Genomic DNA, 24,316 nt, shown 5'->3' with positions numbered 1-24,316 from the left:
AATACCCGCTGCTCTGTCGGCTCTCCTCAAAATGCACCTGGCATCTTGGGCTTTGTGACACCGGGATGAAAAGAGTGATAGCTGTTGGAGTAATAGAACAAGGCTTTAAGTACCGTTGCTTTTATTTCAATCAATCACTCCTGACTCTCAGTTATTGATTTAACATTGGATAGAATGTTTCTGTAATGTTTTACAAAGTAATATTTGAAGTCACGATTTTAAAACTAGTAAGTTAATTCAGTAAAACGAGGATATTTCAGGGGATGAGTCATATCTGTGCACACAAGCAGAACAGCTGTTTAGCACTTAAGATGTGATCAAATATGCAGTGAGAATCCGTCATATCTTGGCTTTGCCAAACATGGTAAGCTTATGTATTTTTAATAGTTCTTAAACATTGAAAAATACTATTCTTTCAGACAAATACCCTGTATACTCATGAATTTGGAGGAAGCTGTAGTTGTTTAAAACAGACTGGGAACAATATAGTCCGTATGAACACCATCTATCAGCCCAGCGCCGTTGTTATGAACAAACCAGCAAGGAATATCAACGCCCTGCTTAGGACCTCTTCTGTAATCCTTCTGCCAGCCCCTGAAAGGGAAAATACAGTCATGGGCGTATCAAAGCAGAAACTGCACTTTGACAAGGTAATCTTTCCTAAGGCTTTGCTAAGGACTTAATTATTTTTTACCTTGTTACTGTCAGTTCCTTGTTTTTAACAATCATTGTGGCATCTGGTTTCTTGGGATCAGGCCCAGGATGAACCTCAAGTATGGTGAAGTCAATGGGGTGGAAAAACTGTCCTAAAAATAGAAGCCAAAATGACCATTTCAGGCATGTTGCACACAATAAAACAGAAACAAACCAAAGAGAAACCCCAGAATTTCTACATTCCCATGCTGTTTTCCATGTCCCCTCCGGGTTTTGAATGGATAAGCAAACACCAGGTTTCGTGCAAGGTTGAACATGTGCCTATGGTATTATTTTCTTTTTATAAGCCAGAATTTTACACATATCATCTGGATGTAAGCTCCAGCTTCTGAGTGCACAGTAAAATTAGCCTCTTCTAGATATCCTTCAAGATATCCTCCCTTTGTGTCTTGTCTATTCAGTTGTATTTATTACATACTCTCCAAGTCTTAGCTTTTTTTTTTATCAAATAATGCATGAGTTGAGCTCTGAAATTTTTGGATGTGATTATGCTCAGAACAAGGCTGACACCTAAGGAATTTTCGCGCTCCTGCCAGGATTAGCTTTCACACACTTTTGCCCTGTCTGGGCTGGTGCAGGATGCTGCTGGTGCTTTGAGTGCTATAACGAGCACAGACTTTAGCTTGCTTAGTGAAGTACGGAGGCAAAGTCAAAGATGATGAAAATAGCAATGTGTAAGTCAGTGACCTGTAACATGGTGTACCCACATGTCACGTGGGCTTTTGCAATTTTCTTGCTACTTGCAATTCATACCATAGCAGAATAACTTCTGTGTGGAGAAGTCCTTTAGCCTGAGGAGACTGGAGCAGGAAAGCATGAATAACATTCCATTCTTATTCTGCTCTTTTTCTGTTCTGTTACAGCATTTCCCATGACGCACGGACCGTAACATGTACTGCCACTGATACTTTGGCTCACTCTCCTCAGGCCCCAAAGTGCACACCAAGACTGAGAAGGGTACGTTCGCAGCAGTTCATTATTTTCCACAAGGAGTAAACTTATTGACCCAAAATGATTGTTTGCCGCCCTTACCTGATTTTGTAAGTGAAAATTGGAAGGCAAGGGAAAATGGCTGCTAGCTGTGTATTTTCCAGCTGAGAATGCACACCACCAAACCCACTACACTGGCAGAAAACAGGATTCAATGGGGTCAAAATTTTGATCCCTGACTTACCAACTTCGCCTTCTACTAGAATAAAGAATGTTAGTTAACATGAGGAAAATCTTAGACAATACAAGGCATTCTGTGATTTTAATATATGCTAGTAAATCAAAATATACCTTAGCAACTTCTTTTCTTACAAGGATGTCCTAATTGAGGTTTGGCAAATTTTGATTGAGCAAACACATGTATTCTCTCAGAGTGCTTGTACTTAGGAGAAAGGTGATAAGATGAAAGGAGAGAGCAAACCATCCAAGAGACTGAAGGAATAGTGTAGTAAGAAAAAAAAAAAATCTGTAGGTGGGATTTAGCAAGATAAAGAGGTTTAAAGACACCAGTGAGGACAATGGATGCTAGTGATTTCAGCAGCAGCAGAGGAATTTATGAAAAGATTATGCATAAAGTCTGAGCCCAGAATATTTGGTCAGAAATCTTAATACGGCCAATCAATGTCATCTCAGTTTCCTCTGCTATCTCAGTTCAGAAAGGCTAAGCACAAGATTGTGTCTACAAATTATGTAGCCTCATAAGGAAAGACAAGCATGAAAACACTAAATGAAGTCATACCTAATAATCCATGGGTCTGTTCAGACAGTTTATCACTTTCCAACGTATACAGTCCTAGGAAATCTTGGTGGAGAGGATGTTTCTTCCATACTTCGTGCAAAACAATAACAAATGAGGCACCGCTGCCCATTGAGAGCACCAGATTTTTTTTTCTGTTAATTATCAAAGTCAAACTGAGGAAAAAAGAGAAGCTTGACTTAGGGCATTGTCCTTCCTGGAGTTAACAGCAATGAGAAGAAACTTGAGAAGAAGAAACATGTCCAACAAACAAACATGACTTTATAAATGGCTCAGTGTTTTTTTAAAATAGAGGTTTTGCTGCCTTGTTAGGTCCACGTGAATCTGTGTGTGTTCACAGACAGTCCAACTCATACTAAATTACAGTGTAAAAAGCTACCTAGCCTTTAAACTTTTCAGCAAGATGTTTCTACCGAAACTCATCCTATAACAACGTAATTCATCACAGATAGGTTAGTGATATGTAGATAACAGCACCTCATGCTCAGTAATAAAAATGTTATTGCTAAAACCATCACTTCCTTGCTTGGATGCTACCTGACACCTTTTCCTTTTGTTTTTCAGAAAAGACAACTCCTGAACCGGCTTCCTCAGTGCTAGGACAAGGAAGATTTGCTTCTGATTGTGTTAGTGGTATCATCAATGTGGCTATCATAATAAAAAAATAAGCATGCTGTATGAATAACAGTTCTGCTCCGGTGCTCTTTCTGTTGCAGTGCCATGCTTTGAGAAGGCAGTAATTTTGTTCCAGGTACACAATGAAAAAGTAAATGAAGAGGAGATGCTGCCCATTCCTTTTCTAAACTTCCTTTTGCACAGGTATAAATGATTCTGTAATAGATAAATCTCATGAAAAACATACCTGCTGACAGCACAAAATGCACCTAGTCTAGAAATATCACAATTTCCATTTCTTAAAGTGGAGATTGTTTACAGCATGTTATTATGTCTTTCTTTGAAAGATTACACACTATGTCTAAAGTTACTCTTTAAGTATTTGCAAGACACCGCTGCATTAAGCACAATACCAAATCTAGCTTTACCTTAGTTGTAGTAATAGAAAATCAGGGAAAGTTCTTCACTTTTGCTTATTTCGAGCAGAGGAATTTATGAATAATCATTCAGCAGTTACACAACAAAGTAGAGAGCAGAATCCAGCAGGACTTGAATCAGTTTCTTCTGTATATTCAGACAACAAATCTTAAAAGTATATTATTGATCATCACTAAAAATAGTGTAGAAAATAAAACAGGAGCCTGATATTCTTTCTGTAAGCCTTACCCTTCCTGTTGCAAGGTGACTGAGTCAAGCCAGGTGAAACCTGTTTTTTCATTGCCATTCTGAATTGTGATCTTCTCAGGAGTTACTGTCAGTTTTAAATCCAGGTGCTTATTTGCAATGCCAAGTTTTCCAAAATATGTGTTTTGGATCTTTGCATCAGTATTTGCTCTCTTATCACCAATGAGTTCTCCATTGACTGTGATGCCTAATATCAAAATGAAACATCAAGTATTGTTTTATAGATAGGATCTGATCAACTGATGTCAAGGAGCGTCATGGAAATTTAACAACTCCTCAAGGAAACAAATACGAGTTGAAAAAGAGACCAGAATTACTTGTGCATGTTTGTGCCAAAGTAGAATAAAGCTCTGGTGGCTGTTCTGTGGATTTCCACAAAGAAAACAGTCACTTTATCAAGGAAAGTTTAGTATTTCCTAGCACACAAAGAGTCTGTGATGGGCACAAATAGCCTGTGTGACATTGGTCTCTCTTTACCAGGTACTCCATGAAATGGCAACCTAAGGATTATTTTATTGCTTGTACTATCGCTCACTGAGACAAATTGTGTCTCTCAACTCTCACAGTGGTTCTCAAACAAAGTTTAAAAGCGCATTTTGCTCCGACAATTGAAAACAGTCATGGTAATGGTACCCTATCACAGCTACAGGAACTCCTACTAACCTGGCTGGGAAAAAAGCTTATGTAGTATAAAAGAGAGAGATAGCCTTGAAATGTAAGAAATTTTGTTATAAAAGTATCCTGATTTACTGTATTTAAAAAAATTAAAAACTCACCTGTAACTGGGTCATTTATTAAATTTAACACAGCACCCGGGTTTTCATTGATATTGAAACAAATGGCATCTTCTTTTTGTGGCACTGATATAATGAAGTGTGGATCTCCATCAACTGTAAAGGCAAATCACTGGTATTTGTATAGCGATGCACAGGTTCAAAGTTCCACATGAACATTCAACGTTGTGGCAATGGAACTGCTGATGCTGGGGACCAGCAGGAACTGGTCCCTGCACAAGCTGTATGCCCAGCTTAGCCCAGCCCATCCTCCGAAGGAGTGGCGGGGTCCCAGGGAAGCTCCTACCGTCTCCCCAAAGTGAACTACGGCCTTTTTTCCTTCATCTTTCCCAGGTACATGACATATATCCTGTGCCTTTTGACCACCACACTATTTGGCTCATGGATTGTAGGTTTGGGATGGCTGCTTCTAAGTGCTTATCTTGGAGGGCCATGAAAGTATTACTGAGGCCAGGAAGTTCATCTGAATAGAGAATAGGCAGTTACCAACACAAAGCCCAGCAATGGGAAGGAGGAGTAAGAAAATGACCATATATAATCTCAGTGACTTGATCTTTACAAAACATGTAGAGATGTTTAAAGTAAATTAAAATACTAGCCCCTGAGAAATAAAAAATGGCTGCTTTTGTGGAAGGGAATTATTGAAAAGACTCGTAAGAATTGTGCAATTTAGCCTTAAATACCCTCTTCTCTTCTCCTTCTAAGCAGACACTACTCAAACTACTCACCACTAGTATACCATGTGGGGTGTGCCATATATAGGTAAGATGATAGTTGTGGAGCTGCTGAGAGTAAAGAAAAAATAAAACTGTTTGTTAGAAAAACTCACATCAAAATGGAATATTTACATTTATCTGCACAGTTCATGTAAGATATCAGGAAGTTAATATGCTAGGTAAATTGCTAATTCCATCCTAGTTTTTAAAACATATAGTCCATGGAGTAACAGTCTGTGCCCCTTTTGAATCAAGCACAGCTTCAGGATAAAGACAGATTTCACTTGTAGTCTAAATTGCTTTGAGGGTTTCCACAAGGCCCAAGTAATGTATCTGTAGGACACAAATGTTTCAGACTTAAGGATTAAGCTGTCTATCAGCAAGGAAATGCAATATCATCCATTGAAAACTTTTGAGGTTTTGACATTTGGTTTTTTCCAGAATGAATTTAAGTCAATGAAGACGTGAGAAAACTAGACAGAGACTGAGAGAGAGAGACTGAGAGTAATCTCCAGAGCAAAAACTTAAATCTAACTCTCCCATTTCCAGGACTGCCCAACCAGGAATCTGAAGGGTCAGTTGCTCTGTCCCTCTCTCTTGAATAAAACAGTTTCTTTTTGTATAAGTAACTGAACACATTAATTTAGCCAGAGATGCTGACATCATAGGCCCTTGCTTTATATAATTCCAAAGGAGATGCAAATTCAAGTCCATCCTCTGTGCTTGGGAAACAGCTTTCAGGAAAAAATGGTGGTTTGATGAACTGGCATTTACTCCTTAAAAGCTATTTAGCTGAAACCTTTTCATCCGGTATTCTTCAACCTTTAAGTGTGTCTTTAGCAATGAGCAACATTTTAGCCATGGGTAGAATTTGGTGGTATTTGTTCAAATACAGTTGTAAACCCAGAAAAGGCAGTTTCTCTCTCTGGCAATTTCAGTTGTCTGAATCAATTTCCTTTGACAGATGCTGCTTCATTTAGAAACTTAAACTAATGACTTACCCAGCGTAACAGCTGTGACAGCCTGTGCTGTGAACGAAACAAAATGTTATTTTAGAGGCTAGAAAGAATAAAAACCAATCTCTCCCACTTCCTTCCTTCCACCAAACCCAACTCCAAAAATCTTGCAATTGCGTATAAATTTCTAAATATTTTAAAAAGAAAAATTGAGTCAAAGCAGTTTATTTAGCACTGCAACAAAGCAAATGTCATGAACAGGCAGAAAGCACACCCTACGTTTCAGCAAAAACGTCACTTTTCCAAAGGCATGGGGTTTGCTCCGTAAGGGGCTGGGTCAACCTGCTCTTCTCTGATTCCTTTGTGCCGTCTTGTTCTAAACTGCACGACTGGGAAGTCAGTAAGATTCACCCCCCTGCTTCCGCATTTTTCTAGCCTTCTGCTCTTTTTACATCTGAAGCTATGGAGAGGTGTCTGAAGGCTACTGCTTTGTGCTGAAGAAGTAGCAATCACAGCGTCAATGAAGGCATCTCTGTATGAGAGACTGCGACACACAGGTATCCGGGAGTCAACAGCGCTGGCCCTGGCAGGCAGCTTGGTTGTACTGGGCCTGAATTCTGTGATGGTGGGATGCTGCAATTATCAGAGATAGGAGGAACCACGCTAAATGTAATTTAGTAAATGTAAATGGTATTTACAAATTTTTCCAGCTGAAAATTTTTTAATCTATTTATAACACAGTCTTGATTTATTCACCAAGAGTTTTATGAAAATATTGCATCCTAGATCAAGTAAGTGATGCAGGAAATCCATCTCTAACAGTTAAAAATATTAATTAATTTAATAAGAAATGTACATACCTTCAGCTGTTACCATGGGCAGGGAAGAAGTAAAAGGAAGAAAAAGAGAAATTTACAGTTTCAGTTGTATGAATAAACAGGAAGGATTCTGACCCTGTTAAAACATATTCTAAGAAAAAAAATTAAAACTGTTTGACAATTCAACCAGGTATCTTCAGTATTTTACAATTCCATTTCTTCACAATGATACAACTCAATATTTGCAGATCAAACAGAAACACACTGAAAGTAAAAAGCTGTTATGTGGGGCAGCAAAACTGCAATTAATTATGCATACGACAAGAGCATTATTAGTAATTGTTTTATTGTTCTGCCATTTCCACATTGCAAAATGTTCCTTATTGGTTTTATTCTTTTGTGCTTTTCAAGGCATTTGCATCGTTCCCTTAATACTGACTGGATGATTCAGTAATCCCATTTGTGACTCTAGACTCTAGGGTGTGTAAAAATTATTTTCTTTTCTTATACAGCAGCAGTGGTTTGACTATTTTCCCCTGTTACTGCTCTATACTTTCTATATACAGAGAGGATTTACTTGGAAAGAGGTTCAGAAAAGGGCCTTTGTACTACAAGTACCTGGAAAGGGAAAGCAAAGAGCTGAAGATCACTCTGAGTGGATGCCACTTCTGTCAGATGTTTGGGTAAGTTTTTCCATCTTATGGAGTCCAGCTGTAAACTTTAAAGTCGTTACGCTGTATAGTGACTTGAACATTAAATTAAACATGAAGTGTTTTTATGTCAGTATCCCGTTATGATAGTTATGAAAAATAATGCAAAAATTTTATCAGCAGAATGCCTGAGGAATTATTCAGAATTGAAGGGCACTTAGCACTTAATTGGTTTCAGGACTTACTCCAGTTGGAAGAAAAACACACCAACCTCCAGTAAGGATCTCTGTTATGCTAAAGTGCCTTAAGTTACCATGCCAAATTCAGGAGATGAGCAAGTTTTTCATCTAGAAGCCATCAGAGAGCCCACACAGAGCCTGGAAGGAACTTTTAGGGGCACTAAGCAAATGTTTGGGGAAAAAATGGATGCTAATAGAAGAGACTGAAAAGTCTCACAAGAGGTTTGTCAGACCTGTTGAGTGAGGGAGAGATGAGAATGGCCCAAACAGCACATGTAGATAAGGGCAGGGTGGCTTTGGGGTGCACTGAGCAGATAGCATTTGCCTTACTTTGCTCAAGAGGAACAGAGTCATTTTGTTTCACACAGGTTAAACAAAGAGGCTGAACTGTGTGAAAGCATGGTGTTTTACTGAGCAAGGAGTTAATAATTAGCCAAAGTATCAGAGGAGTTGAGAACAAATTGTGCACTTTCAATGCAATTGCTTCTCTTTCTGCAATATATAGGAATACTGTGTTTTACAGATACAATCTCCCTCTTTTTACAACCTGATATATCCTGCACGAGGCAGATCTCAGGCAAATTTTCCCCTTTCATGTAGAAAGATGTTACTACATCTACCCCTAAGCTGAAATATGTAGAAAAATAAAGGAGAAAGTGATGTGAACTAAACTGAATATAGCTGGATTATTAGATTAGAAATGCTTCTTGGTTTTCATTTTTTTAATGTAATATTTTATATATTTAGCTTAAAATACACTTATTTTGAATTGATAGTATTTTGCCTGTATGATTTGATAATGAAGGATGGTCTGATGGAAATGAGCTTTACAATGAAAATTAATTTTGCAGAAACCATATACGTGTGAGGCTTGGAAAGCAGATTTTTCAGATACATGTTTCAAACTGTGCCCACGCGAAAGCCTTTCTTTAGGGGAACATCAAAAGAACACTTGGCTTCTCAAATAAAGTAAAACTGAAAATGTCTATACCTTCAATGGGTTTATCGGCAATCCCATCTTGATTGTTAGAGTCTTCTGGCTTTGTCACCACCATGGATGTCAGTGGCGTTACAAACTTGTATTTTAGTGAGAGAGCCAGGGCTTCGGCTGTAAGATTCTCCTTTTCTTCTCCCGTAGCTGCAATACTGAATACAGGTAGAGACTCCTAGCACCAATGATTGCTAAATTACTCACTGAACTCTGGATTAAATATTTTTTCTTTAAAGTGAAGTCGTTTCTCTGCAGCTAATTTCTCAATAAGGAATATTTGTTACAGTCTAAGAGTACTTCTGATTCCACTGGCTACCCAAGAAAAAGGCAAAACTGTGCTTTATATTTGCAATAATTTAAAATTGTCTCATTTGCAACCTGAAACAGGAATACTGAGGCTGAGGAGGAGAATAAGTTGGGGGATTTTCCTTACTGTTTTTTATGCTTCCCCATTGGCACCTCAGTGTGATGTGAATTTCAGCTTCATATCCTAGAAGTTGCACCAGTCAGATGGCTTAACGGGTTCACAGCTAAGATATTATTCTAGATATAATTACCGTTTTTCCAGGAGTTGTTCAATGGTGAGATAAGCCCAGAGCCTTTCAATGTAATCTCCAAATATGTATTCTTGTTCTTGAAAAGCTTTAGCTGTTTGCTCAGTATCTTGTTGTGTAGTATATGACAAGGCGTCATTAGCCTGTTAGCAATAAGGAAATTTCTTTGTATCGTAAGCAGCCAGGGACTTCCAGAACCTCCCAAAATCAAAACCTTCACATCTGAAAATCTTATTAAATTGAAAACCAGTCTGGTCCTACACAGCACTTGCCCAGGAAATTGTCAGTGTTGTATCAGGATCTTTGTTCCATTGCCTCTGTGAAAGTTAGTAGTGTACACTATAGGACCTAATGCAGTTTCCAAATTCACATGGCATTTTTGTTCATTAGAATTTGGCTACTCAGGATTTAAAGAACTTTTTGATTATGATGCCAATTTCATACAGGAACATGTTCAAGCAGATATGCTGGCTAACTAATAACACATTACTTGTATTTGAAATATACCTAATTTCACATAATATATTTAATACACCACAGTGCATGGGGCATATACACAGTTCACAGCATTTATGATAACATGACCTATAATATGTTTGTGTTGTGCTTCTTGAATATCAGGGGCAAATATTTTTACAGAATCCAGATCTGGAGAGGTATTTAGATCACTTGGTTCGTATTAGAAGTAGACTTCTATTTAAGAGGAAGGCATTTCAAATATTCAGCTGGCTTATCCATCAGTTTTTTTCACCCAATGAAGACTCGTGTCTGTGAACACTGAACACTGGGCTCCTGAAAGAACCAGGTAGGGTATTTAGAGACTAAACTAAAAAAAAAAAAAATCTGTTAGCAAAGCTAATCCAGTCACACTGCACGAAGTTGTTCCAGACTGACCCCAGCATACCTGACTGAGTTAGGCAAGTAACTTGCAGTTTTAAAAGCAATGACTTTGGTGCATTTAGTTTCTCACACATGCAGTAACACATCCTGTCACTGAGGTAGAGAAATACCAGTAAATATTTTACGTATTGCCAGCTTTGAACATTCAGACATTTTGCATAGCAAGGAAATACCTTACTTAGGTCAAAGAAATCCATACTTACGCCTTCAGCTCTCACATCTACAGTCAAGCTGTTTTGGTTGTTGTCTATAAAGCGCCCAGCCACCACAATCTCAGACCCATCATAGAAATGCTTAAAAATGTTTTTAGTTAGGTCTGATATTTCATTTTCTGGGTAGTTTAACTCCACATCTGTGAGCATGGGATTCGACACCTCATCATAAAACCCCTACAGGACAAAAAAAAAAAAAAACCCCAAACATTTAACTGTCATTGTTTCTTTATTTCATAGGTAGACCTGTACCCAGAAACATCCTGCTATTTCAGCAATGAAAACTAAAACTGTATTTTAGAAGAAATATTTAAATATTAAATCTCAGAGTGCAAGGCCTAAAAATCTACAAATAATGGAAATGAGAAAGGACATACAAACTCTTCGGTCTCACTAAGAGAGAGCAAAAATATCTGAGAACAACATGCTGTGGATGATAAGTTCCATCAGTGTTAATCAAGAGGGATCCCAAGCTCCCCCCCATTTGATAGAAATAAGTTTCTAGATCTATTCCCTGCAGAGACTGAAATGACAAAGGAGACTAGGAATTCGATTTTGGCAGAGCTTGCAATGAAATCTAGTATCTAAAGTCTTTGCTGAATTTTTTGAATGGCTGCTATGGGAATGTGAGAAGTAAAAAAGGTCAACTCTGTACTGCCTGTACCTGTTCTCATGCCTTATATGACTATAAAATGCTTCAGAAGGATGGCAAGACAGACCTGCTTGCAGTAAGTTCCTAAAGACAGAATATCTAGAGCCTTTATCCTCTGCCATCCTTCTCTTCCCTTGACGTGACATTAACTACATGATCTGTGAGGTATAGGCGATATAATGGATGACTGCAGCAATTTTGCTGCACACCAAAGTGTCCTTCAGAACCATGACTTGTGTCACCCTATGCCAAGTTTTGAACCCTCTTCCATAGCCTGCAGTACCTTCCTGTTACTGTCCTTCCATTTTCTGCTTATATAAGGGGAAAATTAAATGCAACTAATATTCTGATTACAGCAGACTCTTGAGTATCTCAGTACCAGATTACACTTTGGGATTTTGATGACTTCAAAATAAGAACATTTATATAGTTGTCTGAATTAATGTATCTCTCATCTAATTTAAGTGGTGATTACTGCACCTGAAGCTGTAAAGCTGCATCAGAGTCAGGATAAATCCGACGGGCCAATCCTTTATTCTCCAGCGCCATCTTCTCCAAGAAGCTGTAGTCAACACCATAGCCAAAACCAAGATTGTACAAGGGATATCTTCCTTCAATGGCTTTTTTTACATGCGCCTGAATATCCTGAGTATTTGATACACCTGCATCAAACCAGAAAAAGTCTGAGTTTTCTTCATAAATAGATAAAATTAACACAAAATGAAATGTGGCTAGTCATGTGCGGATTTCTTAGGAGGCATTATCAAAAACTTGTTGTAGTAGTATGATGCTTGTATAGTAGTAACACTACAGCCTTTTAAATCATGAAAACATCCAGAAGTCAAAGATGGTGGCCAATTTTAACTGAGCATTTTTTTGTTAGTTAATTCACTCTCTTTATTATTCCATCCAACACAAACTTACCTACATTTGGCTGGCCATCTGTTAACATGATAATTATAGAAGCGCTTCTCTTGGGCACAAGGTTTCCTTCATGAGCAGCATTCAGCATATCAATTCCCCTCATTATACCACCATGTAAATTTGTCACTGCAAGGTAGACATAGAAATTTGGTTTCAGCAGAGACAGTCAAAATAAAGGTCCATTTTTCACTGGAATCTGATGAGATCTCATTGCAGTATGAAAATAAAAGATTTGGGTTTGCAAGCAGTGGGATGTTTCGATAGAAAAGTACCTGGACTTTGGAAACATAAGGAAAAATAGATGTCATGTTCTGAGTAAATTGCAACTTTAGGAGTGTCTCACCAGTAATTAAAAAAAAAAAAAAAAAGCTGTAGTATTGTGTTCACAGACTGCATTGATAAATTAACTTACACAACAACCTATTGGCAAGTCCAGTAAAGTACTTACTGCCTTCAGTGTCAATGCCCCGAACAAACTTCCTTGCTTCATCCAGATTCTCAGGAGTGGCCTGGATTAATGTTTCTTTCCAGGTGTGTACTTCACTACCAAAGAGTACGAAATTGAAGAAGTCATCTTCTTTAATGTCATCTAAGATTTTTAGAAGTGCCTCTCTTGTCTGTAAGACAAAGAGATTTAAATGTATGGTTCAACACTTAATGAAATAGGTGCTTACAGATTTTACATGATTAATTTCTCAGCATTTGGGTATTTTTAACTTTTACACAGTATGTATGTCATGCAAAAATTCTGAGCTTGTTCTGTCCTTGCCAGTCTCTGTGTCTATTTCAGAGTAACTCTAGTGAAGTCAGCCAGTTGCAATTACATCTGGTAAATCTTTGTAGCTGAGAGGAAAATCAGGTCTCACATCATGGATCGTTGCTTACACTGCGGTAAGCTGGCATGGCAAATTGAAAGTGATGGGAAATGGGTAGCTACAGGTTGGTGGAGAAGCTCATACGCAAGCAAGCATGGATATTTTGATGCAGCACCAAAACCTGAAAATTCCGAGCATGAGCTTAGAATGAGGAGTTCTAACTATGAAAAGAGCTGCTGCTTCCCAGAGGAGACAGAATGAACAACATAGATAATGCACGTAATACTGTATGCACATTTTAATTTTGGAACTGTCCAGTACACGTGACAGAGCTCTCTGGAAATGTTGATATTGAGCGTTTTGAACTAATAACATTTATAAGTAAATATAGCCTAAATGTATAGAATTTTGTTCTACAGTAACACTTCAAACTAGTACTTATGATACTGAGCATTAGAGAGGTCACTGCATAATACCACTTGGTATTGCTTAAGCAGCGCATATGCACTATGAGCCACCACGTCCCTTCCATCACGACAGAGGCTCTTCCATTGGGACTTGATAGTAATGTAATAACTTACCTGTTCTATTTCTCTTCCAGACATTGAGCCACTAATATCTATTACAAAAATAACATTCTTGGGCAACTTTGGAAGATTTGTTGGTGCAAAGAAATGTACAAAGTAGCCATTGACAATCTGAAAATTAAAATGTAAAAAAAAAAAAAAAGGTTTTTGTATATTATAAAGATAAAATGGATAAAGAAGAAATTGCTTTCATTTACTGCCTAGACCCTGAGTGGACTAATAGGCTTTAACGGCCCTGACTAGTCTCGCCTCCGTCCATGGGCCCAGGAGCTTCATTTAAGTGCAAGCCTGGGCCTTAAGTCCCTGCCTGAGCTACACTGTAAGAATACCTGTCTCCACCTGTGTCACAGCCATACCTGTTCCTGTCCAGGGACTCCACTGATCTGGATCCCACCCTGCAGACTGACTTCCCACCTTGACCTTGGGCTGCCTCATCACCACAAACTTGCTTGATGACCTGGACTCTCAGTTGAATTTGACTACCATCTCTGGGTCTGCCTTGCTCAGGTACCATGGGGAGTGGGCTCTTGGCTGGTGAAGCCCCTGTGCTGTCAGCTGTGTTGTCACACTCAGCTCCTCGTCCTTTAGGGAACAGCTAGCCCTCGCTGTTGCCTGACCTTTACTATGCAAGCTAAGCTGTTCAACAGTTCCAAATTTCCAGCTGTTAGATTTACCTGCAAATTATCTGGAGTTGTTCTCTTCACATCATATCTTACAGTAAAATCCCCATCCAAGACCGACTGCGAGCAATTTTCACAGGTTCGCTGCTGATCAAGAGTTGGCTTGAAAGAGATATGCCCCTGAAAAGAAAAGCCTTCATGAGGTATGAACCTTAATAGCTGAAAAGTTTCTACAGAACATAAAGAAGTTTGCATTTTTGTGAAACTGGTATATTTATATTCACAGACATGAGAATAACCGGTTTTATCAGGTTAGGTATTAGTTTGTATCCATAGATATTTAGGTATTTATTGATGGATATCTGATATGTGAAGGCTGCTATCTAGGGCTTTCTTCATATGTTTACCTCCCCTTCTTCTTTGGTTCAGCCCTCCACTCTGAATGACGCCTTTGATAAAGCTGTTGGGCACTCTATGTCTTAGGAATTCTACCACCTCCATACATGAGAAAAGTACTTGTTACTGACTCTATTTCTGTAAGAAATAGTCCTATCAGCGTCCAGGTTTCCAACCACTGCTGTGGGACAAGGCCTACTAGTTTGGGTACAGCACCATGCTAACAGCTATGTGGCTTCTGAACTGCATGGAGATGGCCTTCAACTTGCTAGCTTGGAATTCAGAGCTCATTTGCACAGACAAGCTTTTACTGTATTTTCTCTGTTTTTTCCTCTCACCTCCATTGCTAGCCACTACAGCACTTTTGCACTGAGATTATTTCAGAATTATAACCGTAACAAATAAATTATGGAAGTCAGTAGTCATTGTACCTTTTTCTCTGAAAAAGTTTTTTTAATGATATTTTGTAGATCATTGGTGATGAATGTTCCTTCTGCTTCCAGCTCAGTGATACCCTGGGGCTCAAAGATATTTACTTCAATCTGAAATATTAATTGAAAATTCATTGTTATCGATTACCCTGCAATATATCAACTTAGCCATTTACAGGAGGATCAGCAGGCAACCACAGATGTGAAAGAGGGATTTTTGTAAAAGCAGAAGAAATTTTGTAATTCATAATGGCAGTCCAAATCCACACTTGTGTGGACACACCATCAGCCAAACAGGCTTTTTATACATAGAAGTTAAAAACAAAGCTAGAAACAAATAAACCTCAACAGAAACATAACTTGTTTGAAAGCTAGATACTAGAATTTTGTAAAATGTCAATAAATACTCAAGTCCTTCAAAAATGTAACCCAGCTATTACCTGTGAGTTGTGCTCAGCTTCAACCTATATTTCAAGATGCCTTCTATCATAGCGCGTTTAAAATAATGCTGCATAAACTCTTAGAGATGCTGAGTTTTGTAATGATTTTTATGCAGCATTTTCTGGGCATACAAAGGAGAAAAATTTTGCCATAGAGCTGGGTTTTAGCAAGGCAGATAGGAGTGATCAAAGACAAGTTTTGGCACACAAAAGCCACAGTATTCTAGAACGCAATATATGTATCATTGTCATTTAAGATGATGTACTTTCTTGGTGGTGTGAGAAAGGTGTAGTTTATGTTATCAAGGCATTTATAAAAGCTATTAGTCTTCTATTTTACCCCAAGGCATCGTAATGGCTTTTTCAGGTTTCCATGTATCATTTCTTTTGGAAGCTTGAGCCAATCTGTCAGGCTTACAAATAAAAACCTGCACTAAAGCATACTGGACTACCCACGTGATTCATTGGAAATATTATCATGGGCCTTTAGCTCACCTGTGAACCAATGGGAATGACCATGGTACTCCACTTTCAACAGATGTACAGAATTTCATCTCTTAAGTTACAGTATCCAATTTGATACAGTTTGCCATTTACCTCAAAATCTTTGACAAGCTGCTTTGGTTTTACTTTGATGAACATCTCATATTTTCCAAACTGTCGCTTCAGCAGTTCCTCATATGTGAGTTCAAAAGTGACTTTACTGGCTGCTTCAACGTTGACTGAGACAGTGAATTTTTCTGTTTTTCTTCCTGAAGCTCTGTATTTAAGTGGGTAAGAAAAATAATATCTTTATCCTCTTTCACAGTATTTATTGTTTGGCTTGGTGGAGTACAATTTTCAAAAAGGAGTAAAACAAATATGGGAATTTTGATCTGTTGCTAAAATCATACTCAAACAGTGTACAATTTATTCAAGTTTCCCAGTGAGCTTAATCCCAGGAACAGGTCATACAAAGTCTGTAAAAGTTGCAGACACAGTCTTACCATAATTGCAGTTGCTGCTTGCATAGTCAGAAGTTGTATTTCCTTTTTATAATTTACACTAGAATAACTCTAACTTAATGATTGTTCTTTGGTCTTGTAAAAAACAAACTTCAGAAATATGCCAGAACAAGGTATCTCACAATTTGCTATAGGATGATGATGTGGAAGCCATACAAGACATCATTCTTACTTGACAAGACCAGCAGTCTGTCCCTTTGAAACAGCCTTCTCATATTGCTTTTTCGCAAGTTCTTTTTCCTTTATAATTCCAGGGTAAGTGACACCATCAATTGTCCTGCAGATGAAAAAGTCCTGGTTTAGCTGAGTGGTTTGCACTGATACATGAAAAGTTACTATAGGCAATTCTCTGTTTATTGATTGCTTTGCTAAACAGCACTTTCAGGAATCTGATATTGCCAAGATTTGAGCACTTTCACTGAAGCTAGTCTTCTCAGTGAATTTAGCTGGAATTAAGAGCTCTGTGCTCAGTATCTTAAGAGAATCTAAACGAAATTTTACTTTGAAAATGAATTAAATCAAAACTGGGCTGATTGATAGCAACACTACTTACATCTGCTGTATTCCTACATTTCAGCAACTTGACAAATCTCATCTCATCTCATCTCATCTCATCTCATCTCATGGCAGGATGACTCTCTGGATGAGACTCATCTGTCCAAATGTAGCTGTCTACAGCTGAACATTTAATCCTTAGACTCCTTACACCATTAAGCAGGTATTTCTCATAGGGGATTCATCTCGTCCTATAATAGAAGTTCTAGCATGCATTAAGAGTAGTTGTGCCCTAAAAGCTACTGTTTCTTTTCACTGAAAATAAAACAGGCATAGTGCGATTAGCAGAGACAGACGTGTTTAAACTGAATTAAACCTCATAATCGTGTGAGAATTGCACATTATTGCAACTAAAGGTACAAATGCGAAGAGATAATTCTCTCTATTTCCTGCCCTTCATTCAAATATGATTTTTAGACGAAGAGATAACTTAAGCTATAATGCCATCAAGGAAATTAAGTAATGGAACTTTTCTGGTTTTATAAGACCAGAGTAAGTAAGAGGTATTTCTGAAAAGGTGAATGGATCTCCAGAGAAGATCTCCCATTCCCTAAGGTCCATGATGATGAATAGAAATAATTGAAAATTAGTCATCTTTTCTATAGATGTACCAATGTTTGTCTTTCTCCAAGTATCTTGCATGTTAAGTTAATAGTAGCAGAAAATTACCCAGGAGGCATTTAGAAATCTATCAAATGGCAAAGTAAAAATGAACATTTGGGCTCAGTTTCTCCCAGTTGCATTTGCACAGATTTTTAGTCTTCTCTAACAATATTGTAAAGAGTACATACATGCTGAAGTTGGTAATGAAGGCTGTCTTAGGAAGTTCAACATCAAAGAAGACTTCTTTGTGCACATTTCCACGATTGACAGCTTGACTGGTGATGACGTTGTGGGCAAATCGGGAAGTTACTTTACTATCAATTTTCATGCTATAGATTTCTATCCCATTGACAACCTGTAAATTGAAAAATGAAAAAAAAAAAAAAGAGCTAGCTGAGCTAGCTGTTACACTGATATATCTGTTAATCAGCTATAATCATATTTTTAAAAAGAAATCACAGCAGGACATTCTATCACTCCAAAGCAAAACAGGGAAGACCTAATCATAAGAACTGGAGCACAGCTGTGTTTCCTTGGATATCTATCACATTGCTATCATGGTGCTATTCCATGAATTATAACTACAGCCTCTTTAACAAAATACTACCACCACAGCAAAGATACTGCCATTATAAGAATCAGGTTTTCTTCTCTACTGAGACTGTGACTTTTGTTTATGGTTAGTCAAAGAGCACAACAATGTACTGCTGCCTACAGTATTACAACTACAGTATTAGTGACTGTAATTATCAGTTGAGTGGATGACTCCTAGAGCAGGGTTATAAGTAGTCATCTTGTTTAAAAATAGACCTAAACAATTCCAGATGGCTCCAAATTCCATTTTATGTTATTCTCAATTTCCTCACAACTGGAGCTCATTCTTCTTTAAACAAGGAAATGGGTAGGGCAATATTTATTTTCTTTGAATGCTCAGGTATAAGATTGCTGCAGACTATGTGAAAGTGTAGGTAACAACAGATAGGACTCCTTAGGCAAGAAGGTCTGCTTCTGGCAGCAAAACCAGCACTGGAAAGAACCTTGGGGTTTTCATGGTGGGCCTGATCTCTGGATGGTTGATTAAGGTCACAAAACAATCAAAGCATTTAAGCATTGCTGAAGTGGAGTCCATGTGCCAGGTAGAATCAGCCTCAGAGATGAGGTCTCTTGCCTTCCTTAGAAATAACTACAACATAAAATAAAAGTAAAAATAAAACCAACATAGAAGGGATGTCTGTTAGAGATATAGAGGTGACTTCAAACAAATTTCCTATTTATTGAAATACAACGAAGTTAAAAATAATTTGTTCATTCTCTTTCCTTGTCCAGGAGTTTCCATCAGAGCTTGGAAAGGAACTGTCTAGTTAGTCCTACTGCCTAAAACAAGCAACTCGCGGCTACTCCCCTTGTCACACACACTCAGAAATATCTATTTGCTCAGACTGGACTCATAGAAACATGTTGTGAACACAGTAAGAATATTCTTGTCACCATAAATCTCTCTCAGTAGCCCGGACAAAATCAAGCCTTACTCACCAAGTCATTATCAGCACTTCGCTTCTGTAAAAAGAAAAACAGGGAAAAAAATCATAACTGAGGTAGGAAAGCTGCATTTAGAAATAAATCACTTAGCACCTATTTAGTTGTCTTCTGCTTCCACGTCAAAAGAAATTGTCCAGGAGAAGGAAGGCTTGAGAAAGGTCCTAATTAGTAAAGTGAAGTAAATTTGAGGGAAGAGCAAATAAGGTGTCTGAGGCAGGTATAATTATTATGCTTATAGCATTCCCAGTTTTGGTGAATCTTTTGGTTTTCATTTGATGTTAGTGCACCTTAAATACTGTGGGTTTGAAAGGTAAGTTAAACTTTGAATGTTGCTGATTCTGTATTTTGCTCAAGTGACACAAGAAGAAGTTACCTTCTTTCAGCTGAAAAATAATGGACCGCCTGAGAGATGAGGGGAGAGTGAGAGGAAAAGAGCCTTGAATGCTCAGTGCTATTTATATTTAAAAGTCATTGAGACTAAAGAACACACTAAAATCTGCTTAATACGGCTTCCTTGAGTATAGTTTGGCTGTGTGATGACATCAAAGTAAAAACAGAGTATCTTGTTCTGAGGGTTACATTTTCTTCTTAGGAATTCCTGTTTTGGGGTCCTGTGGTATATATTTTGCCTTTTCAAACTAATTCTCCATTGGAAGAAAAAAGGCGTTTGTATCAAAACATAAAAAAATGAGTTTGCATATTTTTTCCAGTCACACACACATCCAAACTATCAGGTGCACTCATCCTTACACACTTTCAGACTTTGTCCTAAATTTTTCCTGTTTCGCTCCAACAGTCTCTCATTCTAACATGAATAGGTAAGAAAGATGGTAATTCTTAGGCTTACAGAGAGGTAGTCACCATGAAAGGCTGCATAGAGGGGGAAAAAAAAAAGCTGTTACAACTTCTTTTTGGCGTATTTGCTCCCAGAGTAGGTGCAAATATCAGAAGCTCTAAAAAAATACCATGTACTCTCTTCTGGAAGAGAGAACAGGCTTCAAACGTACTTACGGAATCATGTTAAAATAACAGCTTGTGTAACTCAGTTCCCGTAAGCTTGGCTACAAATACCTTATCTCTTTTGGCTCTCAGAACCTCATGGATCACAATTTGTGCAAGCATGTTTACCTGCTCCACCAAATAGAGGGGTAAAGACACAATAACGGTTCAAGTCAGATACACAGGTCACAGATGTGACACAGGTACCTTTAAGGCTTTTGTTACCTTTCACAGTTAGGAGTTTTACAGGTTGGAAACTGAGACAGAGGGATTTTTTTTGTTTATTTTGGCGTTTTTTTCAAGACACTATATTAAATCTATAGTAATGCAAGGTTTTTGGGTGGAGGCTTCTCAGGTTCTGCAAGAGTCTGGCCAAAAAGTCTGTGTATGTTTCTCCAGGTTCATCTTTCAAACTGTTATTGCCATACAGGTGATTTCTGTGCGTACGTCTCTCCTGTTTCACAAACCTATGTGGGCTTTTTTAATGGCTGTGTAGAGTATACACTGATTCAAATCCTTCCTTTCCAAAACGGAAGTTACCTTTTCTGTATCTGTACTGTCATTACACCTAATCATTTCCCCTTACAAAACACGAACTGAGGTATGGACCCTGGGAAATGAAAAGCTGGAAGTCACTGAAATGTCAGTTTTTTTGGCACAAACTTTTCCTTAAACTTTTTTCCAAGCAGTTTAAGAATACAAAAAACTACAAAAATGTGTTCTTTAGCTACAAATTCTGCAATTCTGACTACTACCTCCTAAATGAAAAGATACTTTACCTGCATTTAATTTTTATAGAATTGCTGTTGTGCACATTCTTTATCAGAATTATGGGTTCTCCAGCAGTTTTGAAAGAGTTCTGTTCTGATTCTGTAAATATTTGGGGGGGATACTCTGCCATTCTCATTGAGAAAGAAAATAGAGAAATATCTCCCAGTGAAAGGTATTAATCGCTTTGTACTTGGGCTGATCTTCAGTGGTGATACTCAAATCCAGCTGGATATCATCCCGGGCTACCTGTTCTAGCTGACCCTGATTTGCACAGGGGAGTGGATTAGGTGACTGTGATCCTGTGATTTTTTTTTTTTTTCATTCTTAATCATTTACTTGGATGTAGCCAGAGACCTCACTAACATCAAGATCATTTAAGCTACGTGGGCAGAAAGTGATAGTGTCTCATTAAAAAATGTTATGCAATTCTAGATCAAACTGAGATTTTAATATCCTCTACCTTGTGTCATTACAGTTACTTGATAAAATCTTTCTATAGTATTTCCACATATTTGCCAGTTGCACCAATTATTAGAATTTTTTTTCAGTTGTATAACAGTAACAAATTCTGCTTTTGTTTAATACTGTTTTGCTGTGGCAACAGCAAAGAATATAGGTGCAAAAAATCTATAGAAATTGGAGAGGAAGAGCAGAGGAAAAAAGAAATTTGAACTCCCAGGAAAACAGGGAGGGAAAAGAGGGCTCCCATTACAGTACTTGTTGAAAGCAGCCCTGATTTTACAGCTTGGGAAACGAAAGCACAGCATGAGTAAAAGTGTCAGCAAAGACTGTACAGTTAACTTGAAGTGACCTCCGGGAATTCACAACACTGAACGAGGTATTTGCATATATCCCTAAGTACTACGTAGGAAAAATAAGGCATGAAAACTATTTCCAAATCTACAGCAACATTAAAGATTTCACCATCCCAAGTGATGGTAATTGGAAATCACAGAGAAGACACCATAATGCAGCTAAGCTATGAAAACTAAACTTCCTCATGAGCCATGCAGGAGTCTCGCCGCTGCCAAAATGAGAGGGCTTTAAAAGGAAGGCTGTATCATCGCTACCTGTGCTTTGAATATGTAGTTCTAGGGGTAGTTTTTAATCTAGAAAAGACTTTCCCACCCTTAGCTGCTGCACGCATAGGAACAAGGTGTACAAGTGCACTTGGGGATCTTTGATTCGGATTTTTGTTCAATTTTCAGCAGAATTGGGTCTGCCAATTGTGTTTACTTGAATATAGCTTTAAAAGCAGCTTTGACAGCTTGACGGTCATCAGCCAGACAGAATTCCAGCCACGCTTCATCACTACTCACTGGCATACTACTTGCTCAAAGGAGCTAAGACAGGGATGGGGACCGAGACCTTCAGACCTCATAGCAATCTCTTCCATTTCAATCAAATTACATTCACATAAAGTATATAACAAAACTGGGAGAATCAACCGACTTTTCTGTAGTGTTCTGCATGTACGGATGGAGCATTGCACGGCGCTTTGGCCATTTTCCATTTAGAAAGGCTTTAGCATTGCAAGACATACAGAGAACAACAGGTAGTATGGTAATTAGGAGGAAAAAGCTATGTTATATCTGGGGTACATAATGGTTAAATAATAAGAATCCATGGCATCTCCAATTTGCAGCAATAAATCTCAAGCTGATTTTTGAAAATTAGATATGTTATTATCCTGATTTTCAAAGAAAAATTCTTGGCAAAGACCATAATCTCATCAACAGCAATTGACTGTAAATTGCTTTGTCCTGTTCTACCCACTAACCTACAATGCTCCCTAGAGAGATTTGCCCTCTGTAACTTTTCATAGTATGTAACTACTGAGAGTGAGGAAAATAATTGATTGAGGTGAGTAGGAGTGGCTGGCAACTTAAATGAAGAAAATTAGGCAGAACACCAGGCAGCACTGTCTTACTCAGAGACTCAGTCAAAAACAGAATGGCCCCTTTGAGGGACAGAGATATATTTTATGTTATGCTAACATGCAAATCTTTTGAGAAAAATCCTACCATGTCACTTGGATAGTGGACATATTTATCTGGATGCCATGTTACATCTCTGTTTTCTGCTTCTTGGAGGCATCTTTTCACTGATATTTTGCATTGTTTTACAGGTGCTAAAGTCAGTTCCCTGGCAGCACCGATTGTTTTACACATTTACACTAAACCATTTCACCATTATGTGGTGATGACAGGGAAAATAGAGAAAAGTGATGCTTTCAAAAAGAGAGATAGGAGAGTTTCTTGAAAGCTGATTCAAAATGGAGTCTGATTAGAGGTAAACTAGCCTGAGTCCCAGGTCTGATCTTGTGTTCACTGGTAACAGAGAACACAAAGCTTCTGGTGGCAGCACTGTATGAACTCTTTGATAAATGTTGATAAATGGCAGGAGGTTAATCTATGAAGAATGGGAGCCCCATACATGGTTGATTACTTACCTTGACGTTTCTGACATGTGTTACCAAAAAGTCTGATGATGCAAAGGCAGGAATCAATAATAAAATACAAAGCAATAGATGGTTTTCCATTTTGGAAAAAAGTAAGGTTCCAATCTGAACGATATGCATAAATATATAATGCTTTGTTTACTGAGTGTTAATAAATAACCCAGTGTGAAAAGTAGGATTAAACATTAGGCATTCAGGAAAAATCAATTACTGCATTTTGAATTTGCATAATCTGCAGAATACTGTTACAAAATACTGTTACAGAATTTACAGAATATTTCAGCAATGTCTCTTCTATGTAATATCTCCAAATAGAAATTCAACATCCATTTCCGTACAGGCAACTGAAATTGATCTCTGCTCCAGACTCACCTCTTTTCCAAATGAAAATCGTCATCTTTCTGATACCTTCTTAAGGCTGTCCCTGGCTCAAATTCATTGCAATCGTAACAGAGCTTGCAGTCTCTTAAACCCATTTATGCTCCTCTTCAAAAACTACCTCCCATAATCCTGCATATCACTCAGGTACCCAGTTTAGGTATCACTGCTTGACATGTGTCCTGACTAGTCCAGAAACTTCATATTACCTGCTTTCCTATCCATCTTCATGGCTGAAACCCAGGTCCAAGCTCCCAAGTCTTGCACCTTGCACAATCAATACTCATTCAGCCTGCTGCTGCAAGGCCCGTTTTCTTTATTTGTTATCTTGACAGCATTCTTTCTTCATCTTTTTAACGGGTTTCATCTCCTCCATTGCATGAAACACAAACTTTTGAGGACTGGGAGTTAGATGGTCACTGATAATAAAATACTCAAGTTTACAGAATTCGGGGTATTTTCTGTTTTTCCTGCAGTCAGCTTTCTGAGGTGTGCTGCCATGGGAAGGACATGGGAGGATAGGTCCAGGAGCTCCTTTTAAACCAGCCTGG

At 38.1% G+C, this 24,316-nt stretch overlaps 1 protein-coding gene and 1 long non-coding RNA gene across 2 annotated transcripts; one reads left to right on the top strand and one right to left on the bottom strand.

The window, feature by feature from the left end:
• Positions 1 to 425: 425 nt before the first annotated feature.
• Positions 426 to 23,468, bottom strand: LOC309595018 (inter-alpha-trypsin inhibitor heavy chain H3-like; the record flags this gene model as incomplete). Its single annotated transcript, XM_082321480.1, has 21 exons — positions 426 to 594; positions 695 to 806; positions 2,444 to 2,616; positions 3,743 to 3,947; positions 4,537 to 4,650; positions 5,283 to 5,336; positions 6,272 to 6,298; positions 8,925 to 9,079; positions 9,482 to 9,621; positions 10,582 to 10,767; positions 11,723 to 11,904; positions 12,167 to 12,292; positions 12,615 to 12,783; positions 13,563 to 13,679; positions 14,243 to 14,368; positions 15,016 to 15,126; positions 16,053 to 16,215; positions 16,632 to 16,736; positions 17,806 to 17,972; positions 19,151 to 19,174; positions 23,379 to 23,468. The coding sequence occupies 21 exons, from the start codon at positions 23,466 to 23,468 to the stop codon at positions 465 to 467; spliced, it is 2,676 nt and encodes an 891-aa protein (XP_082177606.1). The 3' UTR covers positions 426 to 464.
• On the top strand, positions 481 to 3,110 carry LOC309595019. Its single transcript, XR_014229170.1, has 3 exons — positions 481 to 650; positions 1,578 to 1,671; positions 3,026 to 3,110. It is a non-coding gene; the product is annotated as an uncharacterized lncRNA (long non-coding RNA).
• Positions 23,469 to 24,316: the final 848 nt, after the last annotated feature.

This window comes from Platalea leucorodia (genome assembly GCF_965183815.1).
Source record: "Platalea leucorodia genome assembly, chromosome: 9".
NCBI classification, from domain to species: Eukaryota; Metazoa; Chordata; class Aves; order Pelecaniformes; family Threskiornithidae; genus Platalea; species Platalea leucorodia.
The sequence above is the reverse complement of the archived record's forward strand: the minus strand, read 5'-3'. Positions and strand labels throughout refer to the sequence as shown.